The 10,323-nt window shown below is 36.0% G+C and overlaps 1 protein-coding gene across 3 annotated transcripts in view; it reads left to right on the top strand.

Annotated features, from left to right (window-relative positions):
• The first annotated feature begins 1,248 nt into the window (after positions 1–1,248).
• The window catches only part of LOC118197980 (WD repeat-containing protein 62-like), a 186,438-nt gene continuing 177,363 nt past the window's right edge, over positions 1,249–10,323 (top strand). For 2 of the 3 annotated variants that reach the window (XM_085819945.1, XM_085819943.1), the window contains exon 1: positions 1,249–1,389. In XM_085819945.1, coding sequence (XP_085676071.1) covers positions 1,348–1,389 — 42 coding nt within the window. In that variant the 5' untranslated portion in view covers positions 1,249–1,347. The remainder of the gene's footprint in view (positions 1,390–10,323) is intronic. The other variant, XM_085819944.1, reaches the window with a different exon arrangement.

Below are 10,323 nucleotides of genomic sequence, written 5' to 3'. Positions count from 1 at the left end.
GTCTAAAAATCTGAAAATTGATAAAAAAAAAAGGGCAGTTTTGCTACTTATTACTGGTCTGTTAAGGTTTATGTACTCCAGAAGTTTCAAGCATGCAAAAGAGAAAGGAGGCACTCTAGCCACATGACACTGGGTTGCCTACATGACTTCTGTCCAGTCAGGTTTATAAACTCTAAAAAGACACTCTGTTCATATGAAACCTGATTTAGTAAACATGTAGAGATTTTAATGACTAGCCGCTTGCGCAACTCGCAGCCTAAAATAGTTGTCAGAAGAAAGAAAATATATATAATGATTTTAGTGAATCCAGCTGATGTCATTTCACAAAAAGATTTAATATTTATAATTAGACGTCTCATGATTTAAATGCAATTTTATTTCAATCAATCACATTGAAAATTAGAAAAAATATGCTCAAGAACTGCGTTCATTGCCTTTAAATCGCTTGGTTTCTTAATCAGTAGTAGACATATCAAATTTGAAAGTTAAATGTCGTACGGTTTTATTGAAGGGCAACACTTTGGCGCATGGAAGATAAAAAGTATTTTATTTCGAGCAGTAACAATACGTTGCTCTCAGATAGGTGAATATGTTGATGAAAAATGCAAGGCTAATATCGCCCATTTTACCGAATGGCATCAGTCTTCCCCGTTGGAGATAAAAAAATTTTATTTCGAAAAGTGTTGCCACTGCTCGCTTTCAGATCTCCGAGTTTATTAAGCAGAAATTCATTAAATTCGTATAAAATATGAAAAACAAATTCGAAATTCAAAATTCGGACTTGGAAGTGCCTACGTTTGCGTCGAGAATTAAAAATTCGTTGGCCGTAAGTGCTGACGTTCCAGTGTGCGAGGAACACATATACGTACAAACAGATTCTTCATTACTTAATTTTTTTTTTTTTTTTTTTTTTTAAATAACGCGTGTCGATAACATTTGGTGGCAACCAATTAGAAAGTGATACGAGTTTGTTTAGTACGATTCTAAGAAACGATACGATTTCTAAAAAAAAAAGGAGAAAAAAAGAAAGAAATCCTTTCAAGAATGGAATGACACTAGCATGCACATTAACTATGGAAGACTTTTATGAGATAAGAATTCCTCTGACATGTCAAAGCACAAAGCTAAGGAATTATCCTCGTTCTGCCGTAACTCGAGTAAGAATCGTCCGTCTGTCAGTCGGATCGCGGGCGAAAACTCCCATCCACCTCCGACCGGCCGGCCAACGCTCCGCTCGTGACGTCACAAGCCGTCAGGTGAGGCACTACCCACTCACGGCGTAGGGGTGGTTGAATATCCATCGCACGGCATACTCGAACCGAATAGAGCCGAAGTTGCCAAACTGTCATGGAGAACGACGATGCGTCTTCGAACACAGCTGCGAAAAAGGTAAGTTCCTATTATTTATCAATTTAATAATTTGATCGTTGCCGTCGATGATGTAACTGAACCCCCCTCCCCCGCCGACTTTCTGAAGGAGGGCGATCGTCGCGCACAAGTGGTGTGGATTTACACGTGGCTAAGCTTCTGTTCCTGTTTTGTTTATTTTCTCTTTTTGTTTCGTTTTAAAAGACCATCATCTGTATTACTCGGAGAATGTAGAATGTATGTCAGAGAGTTTCCACTTCCACATAAATTATTCTTTCATAATTTCGCGTGGATGGAACGTATATCGTCATTTTCAACTACATTCTGTCCGAGAATTTTTTTTAAATCCTCACCAGGTGGAAGTGACAGCTGTCAATAATTTGTGTTGCCAAATTGATCTCCTTAAAATATTCATGTTGTTCTCGAAATTTAATATAAGTTAAAAATTTATCGACGTCGAAGTTCTCCACCCTTGGTTAATTTTGTCTGTATTTACAAGCAAAGATTTTCTGCGAGAATTTAGCTAGACTCTGTGCATTTATTATTTATTTATTTATTTATTTATTTGTTTGCCGGTTGTTTCTATCCCTTTAGTCAATTTTGTCCAACAAAGATTCGGGTAAAATTTTTCACTTAAAATTTATTTCGATGGGCAAAAATATTCTATGAAATATTTTTTTTATGTATTTGCCGGCTGTTGCCATACGCTCAGTTGATTTAGTTTTGTTCTTTAAGAATATTTTTTTAATACTGTATTTGATTAAATGATCAAAACATACTCATGTTATTCTAATGCATGAAAAGCTGTTTAAAACACTTACCGATATACGAATTCTCAATTCAAACCTATTGTATTGAACAGTTTTGCTATATAATATGAATAAGTGCTAATTCGCTTAATATACTTTGCTTTGTAATTAACATTATTCAGCTACTGATGTGATAATAACACATCAAATAATCTTATTAGTTGCATAATTGATGGTTCTTCGATTCGTATCAGAATTGTTATTTCAGATTCACTTTGAGCTTCCCATTTGCAAGTAAAAGTGTTCTATTTATTAATATTTAGACATGTATTTATTTGTCTTTAACTTAAAAGTGTACAGAACTCGCATTTCAGATTTATTTTAATTTGGATTTATTAGTAAAAGTGTTCTATTAATATCTGAACGTATATTTGCCACTTATTATCATTAGATTTGGTTTATTTGATTACGGCAAAACACGCGAGGGCTATCTGCCTAAGGGAATTGATGCCTTTGTAGAGGATTTTCTAAGAGAAATTGGCACGTGTCTACTTTATACATGGAGAAACCCACGAAAACGTCATCCGTTCGCCTGGAATAGAAACCAGGTCGAACTACCAATGTTTAGCGACTTTATTGCTCGGCCGCGGGTGGGCCATTGCCATTAACTTAGTGTTGTAATTACCTTACGTGCTGCGATTAATGAGTCTTTGCTGCTTATATTCGTTGCAATTTCATTATTACTCCCCATTCTATAAAATATTTGTGCTTTAGAATATTTGTTCAGCACACGAAATCGTAAGCCAAATTTGACCAGATTAAAAATTTTGAATTTAGGTTTACTTGCATTCGTAAATAAAAGTATTCTATTATTATTTAATCATGTAGCTTCCATTTATATCTTCCATTCACTTAATAATCCATTTAATTTCACTTAATAATCCATTTAATTATATATCTTCCATTCACTTAATAATTATCTGTTGTAATTAAAATTAACCTTTGTTGCTATATTTGTTGTGATTTTTTATTATTATGAAATTTAAATCTTCAACTACTATATGAAAGATAAGAAGATAGTCTAGAAAGAAAAGCTATAATGAATTTAAAACTATCAGATATTATCCATTAAATGTTCTAAATATGTATATACTATATTACTCTTGGCATTTTCATTAAAGAATTTTAGCTCACGAAATAATTAGTCGAATAAGAAATATCAGTTCGGATTTACTTCGAACTCTCCTCCTAAGTAAAAATATTCTATAAAAATTCAGTTATTTAGTCGTCGTTTGTTCCTTTCTGCTTTATATATATATATTTTTTTTTGGTCATAGTTAAAGGTAAATTATTATTTTAGGTATATTGCATACCATGCTTTTCAAGAAATTCTTATTTTGAACTGCATTACTAATTAAAATAGTCTGAAAAGATTCATGCATTAACAGTTTAAAAGTATTAGTTATTATAAAACAATTATAAATATATAAATTTCTTGATATTTAAATTAAGGGATTTGATTCGACCTGCATTTGTAAGTAAAAGTATTCTATTTTAATTTAGTTATATACTTGCCTTTTGCTGAAATTCGTTTAGTTTTTTATATGTTATAATTAAAAATACTCTTTGCTGCTATATTCGATGCGATTTCATTGCTATATCTTTGGTAAAATATATGAAGCTGCAGACAAATAGTAAGCGAAAGCAAATTTACAAACATGAGTAGTAAAACCTATGGTCGAAGATTACATTTTGCACCTTTATATGCATCGTTCGACAATTAAAAATGTATATAGATGTACACTGAAGAGTCAGAACATTATAACTACCTACTCAAAAACGAGTTGCGCGACCTTTGGCCTGCGAAACAGCTGCGACTCGCCTCGGCTTGGATGCCAGAAGTTCTTGGTAGATGACTGAAGATGGGTTGTACCAAATGTCCGAGCAGTGGTCACGCAAAATCGAGGTGTTCCGACATGATTGTGTTTGAGCTTTGAGTTGCCGTTGCATGACATCCTAAATGTGCTTTCTTAAGTTAATATCCGGCGAATCAGGTGGCCAGGACATTAACTGGATTTCATCCTAATGCTCCTCGAACCATTCCAGTACAGTTCATGACTTGTGACATGGGGCGTTCTCCTGCTGGAAGATTCCATATCCAGTTGCGAAGGCAGACTCTATGTAAGGGTGCAGTTATGTTCAGATAGTCCGCAGCTTTCATGGTCTGTTCTACCACAACTAAGGGTCCCAGAGCCGCACATGGGAACGTCTTCCAAAGCACAATACCACCACCACTAGCCTGTGTAAGACTTGTTGTACGGGGGGGGGAGAAACTGTTCGCCTTGAATATGGCGTACCCTTACGCTACCATCCACGTGATGAAGGAGAAATCGTGATTCATCCGACCAGGCAACTTTCTTCCACTTATCCATGGTCCAATCACGATAGCAGGCATAGTTGACAATGACACTTGGTCAACAGAGGCACACGAGCGGGACGTCTGCTGCGTAGTCCCATATCCAAGAGTGTCCGCTGAACTGTGAGTTCCAAAATACTTGCTATTGGGCCTGCATTGTATTCGGCTGTCAGCTGAGCCACTGTCTGGCGCTGATTTTTCTGTACTAAGAGGACAATACCTGATGTCCTTTTTCTCTGATGACACGTGGACGTCCAACACCTTGGCTTCTATTGCTGATTTCACCGTCATTTATCCCCTTTGCATGAATGCTAACAACGGCAGATCGTGAACAACCTACCAGTCGTGCAGTTTCGGAGACATTTTCGAGTCTTCAGGCCATTTCAATCTTCCCTCTGTCAAATTCGTTTAGATCAGCAGTCTTTCCCATCGCTCGCAAAAGTAAATGCAAGAATGATTCCTTACCTTCTCTACAGCAGCAGTTAAATATTATTCCCACTAAGCCAATTGCCCTCCATATCATCCAGACGAGTTCATTAAAAAATGTGGGGATGGTCATAATGTTTTGGCTCGTCATATATATACTATATACAAAATGTCCAACAAAGGAGTCCCTAATTTCAAAATTTAAAATCTTGAAAACAAAGGTCGATAGAAGAATGCAACAAGCGGTATATTTATTGTGAAAGCTCTCCACAGCATACAAAACTTATACAAAACTTTCACGTTAATAGTTCATCTTCTCTGAATCACTCTCGTTGGTTCCACAGACTAGACCACACATTTTCTGCCAATACCTTCTAAGTTACTCACCAGCACGAACCAGCCCCATTCCATCGCCGTTTAACGGCTGCACATTTTAACGTTTATTCTCCATAAACCGCCACTTGCCTTCGGAGCAACTGCGAAGACTGGTTAAAGCCTACAGTAGCTAAATACTTGTGAATCTCCACGGTCCACTATCGTAAGAGTCATCAGCTTCACTCTTGAAACGGGAAAGGAGGTTAGCATATATAAGGAGGAGGTTGAAATTGTGTATTCTATTGAACAATGTGTGTTTCTGGTACTGGAATACCAAAGGTTAGGTTACAGTCCTATGGCAACAAGGCATAGTTTCCAAATATGATAGAATGTTCCCGAAGGATCCGATGGGACACCCATTCACAAGATCTTCGTTAAATGTCCAACGATAGGCAGCATGGCCTTTGATCTGGTACGGAGTTTTTGTCGCAAGCAAACTGCAGCTACTAATGAAGATGTCACTATTGTTTCTGGAATTATTCTGCAAAATCCAAGGAAATTCGTCCGAAGAATTGCAGCAAAGATTGGTTTGAAGCATTCCAGCATGTAGAAAATACCAAGATATGTTTCCTTTCAAGATCCAAAGTTACCAGGCGCCAGCGAACAGCACCATCTGTTGGCAGTTTTTGTAACTATTATTTCGGAACTTTATACAACAGTCTTACAGATTTCGCAATAAACACACCGCTTGCGGGTATTCTTTAATCGATCTTTGTTTTCAACATATTTAATTTTAAAATCAGGGACACCTTTTCTGGGCTCCCTGTATACATATATAATTTATTGCAATGTACTATATGTTATCCGCAGTGTGTGAAACGATTAATATTTCATACATTTTCTAAGCAGAAATACATGCCCGATTCGTTTCGAATATCTATACATTTAACACATTCATGCATACTCCATACATTCATTCCATAATTTCATACATTTTTATATATTATATTCTTTAATAAGAAAAGCGTAAATTTTGTTTCGCACAAATTTAATTTTTCTTTACGTATTTTGAATAAAAGTTTTGAACGGCACTCTTTCATTATTTTCTCAAAATGAAATTTGTATTTTTGAAGAATGCACGTCTCTTAAATAACAGCCATATCATGACCGTTTTTCCATGTGTTGCCCACCAGCGGCCGAGCGGTAAAGTCGCTGAACACTGGTAGTTCGGTCCGAGGTTCGATTCCCGCGAACGGGCTGGCTGCATGGGTGTTTTCGTGGTTTTCCCCATGTGTAACGTGTATACGAGCCAGTTTCCCTTAGAAAGTCCTCCACGAAGGCATCACTCCCCTTAGGCAGATAGCCCTAGTGTGCTTTGCCATAATTAAATACACCACACCATTTTCCATGGGTTACCTAAACAGCGTTTGTCGATTAGGGAAAGTATATACTGATTCTCATATTTCATTGGCCTATACCAGGCATTATAGAATATCGGCGTTTCATACATTGCCGGTAATGTATATAGATATATACATATATTAGGAGAGCTCGAATCCCGAAGAAGGCATGGTTGTAACTGTCCGGCCCTCCATAGGAGGCAACGGTGGCCGCCTATTAGGTGCCTCCACAATAAAATGGCCTCTACATCTGGCCTTAGGAGTGGCCGTTGCTGAATAGGCGAGTGCTGGCCATTGGATTAAAAAAATGTATTTGGAACTACCAGTGTTCAGCGATTTTACCGCTCGGGAGCGTGTCACGGGCGTACCACGAAAATGCCCATGCAACATCCCATTCGCCGGGATTCGAACTTTGTACCAAACTACCAGTGTTAGCGACTTTATCGCTTGGCTGGTGGCGAGCTGCCTGGTAACACAAAAGTGTGGGATAAAATGAATTACAACTGGCACTTTTCATGCTACCCTAGACATATATAATATTCACAACATATTGGAACATTGCTCAGTAGTAACGTATTATCCGGATAGTTAAAGTTGGATACCATCGAATCATGAAAGTTGGCGGTGATTGGGCACAGGTCCCTCTCCTTCAGGAGCAAAAAAGCTTCTGCAGAATTTTTCTCTCCTGATTTTTTAAAAACAATTTTCTTGGAAACATCTATTCTGAACTAAGCTTACTTCTTTGTGTATTTTAAAATTTTATATTGGCGTGTTCTGCTCCAGCGAATGAAAGATGCTCTCCGAATATTAAGATTAGCGGCACAGCATCGGCCAAATAATTTCCAGTGATCTGTTAATAAAAATGCAATGAAAGAACTTATTTATGATTCTGGTTGTATTTATATTAAATTAATTAAATTATATGGACGTGACCGTGAACCAACGGGATCACATATGAGACGCCTACTCTTTCAGTATTAAGCATCCTATTTTACTAATACAAACTTTAATAACTACGGTTATTTATTGCAGCTCCGAGATTCGGTATGATGAAACCTGAAAGTACAAACACAAAATAATTTTCAAGGTGTTCCGATCTCATTAGCGGTCGTTAAGAATGTAGCACGAGTTCCTCCGTGCGACGCGTTACTGGCTGTCCTTTACGTAACCAGCAACACGCAAAATTAGAATAACAAGATGACGTCATCGCAATACCTGTATTCGCATTAAAAATAAAAAACAGCTCAGTCATAATTCAAGCCTTTAAGCATCTTCATTACTAGCCAGTTCCGGTTAAAATTACTCCCCCCCCCGTTGGCCAGATAAACATTTAAGTTAAAAAAGATAAATACTTTTTTATGTCTGAATATTTTAATTATAATATCTACTATTAAATAATAAATAATCTTGCATGTTTGTATGTATGCATGTGTATTTGTGTGTTCCTCGCATTATGGAAAAACGGTGGAACCTGTAGCCACCAAATTAAGCCTGCATAGTTTTAAGGCTAGTGCTTCGAAGCCCGATTTTTAAATTTTTTTTTTTTTTATTTACCTAGAAGCCCGAATTTTGAACTTGGTTTTTTTATTTGCGATCTTAATAAAATCGATGACCAAACTCAGCCATTCAAAAGCAATGCGTTGCCATTCGACACAGCGTAAAATGTTTATCTTTCAAATTTAAGCAGCAAACTATTTGTTTAAAACAAAAGTGTTGTCATTGCCGGAAATAAAATATTTTGTCTTCCTCGCAATAGTGTACAGCCATTCGGCAATGCTTAAAATACAGGGTGGGCCAAATAAGACTTACCAATGTTAAACACAAATAACTTTTTTTATTTTTTGATATAATTATTTTTTTCTTTTTGTAGGTTAATTAAATTTTTGGAAATTTATTATGGAACCATACACTACAAAACAACGCTTTAAAATTATCGAGTTTTTCTATTCTTGTCAACGATCAATTGTTATAACTCAGCGTAAATATCGGCAATATTTTAATTCAAGATCACCTTCCACAGCCTTCATGATTATTAATTTACGATTCTTTTATGGGGATATTTAAAAGGCAAAGAGTATGTTAGACAGCTGAAGCAGATTATTCGAGACGAAATACTGAGCCTTTTACCAGAAACATTATGGAAAACGCATTAAAAAGAGCCAATCTCTGTATCGAGAAAAACGGTGGACATTTGTCTGATGTCATATTTCATACATAATTTCCATAAAATATATTTAATGTATAAAAATTAATCAAAATAAATGATTATTACAAGAGTTATCCGTGTTTAACATTAGTAGGTCTTATTTGGCCCACCCTGTATTTAAATTTTCTTCCAAATTTAATACATCCGTTACCGATTAACAAACTAAACGATTGAAAAACAATAATCTTTATTATTATTAACGCAAAAAGGACTCGAAATTTTGCGCCATCCACTATCAATGCGTTGTTTCACTTTTCATTCGAGTCACTTACCATTCGACAAAATTCAAGACTTTTATGCTTCAAACATAATCTGTCTGTTATTAACTATTAAATTAAGCTCTTTAAAAGAAATAGATGCATTTCTGTAGAATATTATTTTTTACTTTTGAATCAGATCAAATAAAATAAAATTACGTAAAAATATACTTGATTCATGATATACGGCATTTCCTCGCGTATTTTCTCTCTGAGTTTTTTAGCGCTAACTTCTGAAAATACTCGCCTAATTTTCTTTTTCTTCTCTTTTAACACCCTGTGGGCTAGTTTGTGGGACCCTATGGGAAGTTGTATTTACATTTTTGTACCAGCATTTCATCGATTTTATTTTCTCTCGCATTTACTATTTGAAACGTATTTTGCGACGATTTTCTTTAAGCTACACGGAGGTGGCAAGTGTTCTAATGCTTAAGAAACTTTCCAAATATGAGATTTCGCCGTACTTCTATTATTTACGTTTCAGCTCACCTTAGTCCTATCTGTTGTTAATGTGTTTGATGTTTCGAAAACCGGGTTTTCTCTTCACCCTCTTTCTGCTTCCTTCCTCAGATATTCCTCTTGAGAAGAACAATTATAATTCATTCACGTGAGGTGTCTCTGAGGCTTTACAAGCTACTTCAGCCGAGTGTGACGTATCTAGTGTAATTATCGTGAGATATATTCTTAGTATCCATCAAATATTGTACTGTTAATATTACTATGTTTTCTTACTGGAATGTAGGTTTAAGTCTTGCAAATTTCTTTCCTCCTGATGATGAGCGACCTATTTTCCCTCGAAATCAATTGAGATTTTTTGCCTAAATCTAAGCCAAATAAAAGGTTGTTTCTTTATTAACTTCAGGACTCGAGATATGTAACACTCCCATGTTAGTCTAAATGTGTGTTCATCTAGTATGCTCTAAAATGTTTCGCTATTGTACGTGGGCCATCTCTATGGATAATCTCTACTGATTAATCATATTATACTTAAAAAGAGCCCTTTTGGGTGGCCGTTAAAATCTGAGCCCTTTCGAGCCTTTTTTAATTATTAGCCAGACTTATAAAAATTATCATGTATTTCTCTTTATTATAATAAGTGTTTTAGGTGGTTGGCCGTGAAAGCGGTTATTTCTGTTAAAAAGGTTCTCAATAAGAGTGAGATAACGTTGAATTAAGTATGAGTCAG

The sequence above is a fragment of the Stegodyphus dumicola genome, chromosome 7 (assembly GCF_044657685.1).
Source record: "Stegodyphus dumicola isolate Sdum_Otavi_A_Nest chromosome 7, ASM4465768v1".
Lineage (NCBI taxonomy): Eukaryota > Metazoa > Arthropoda > Arachnida > Araneae > Eresidae > Stegodyphus > Stegodyphus dumicola.
Note: the sequence above shows the minus strand (reverse complement) of the source record. Positions and strands in the feature narration are given on the sequence as shown.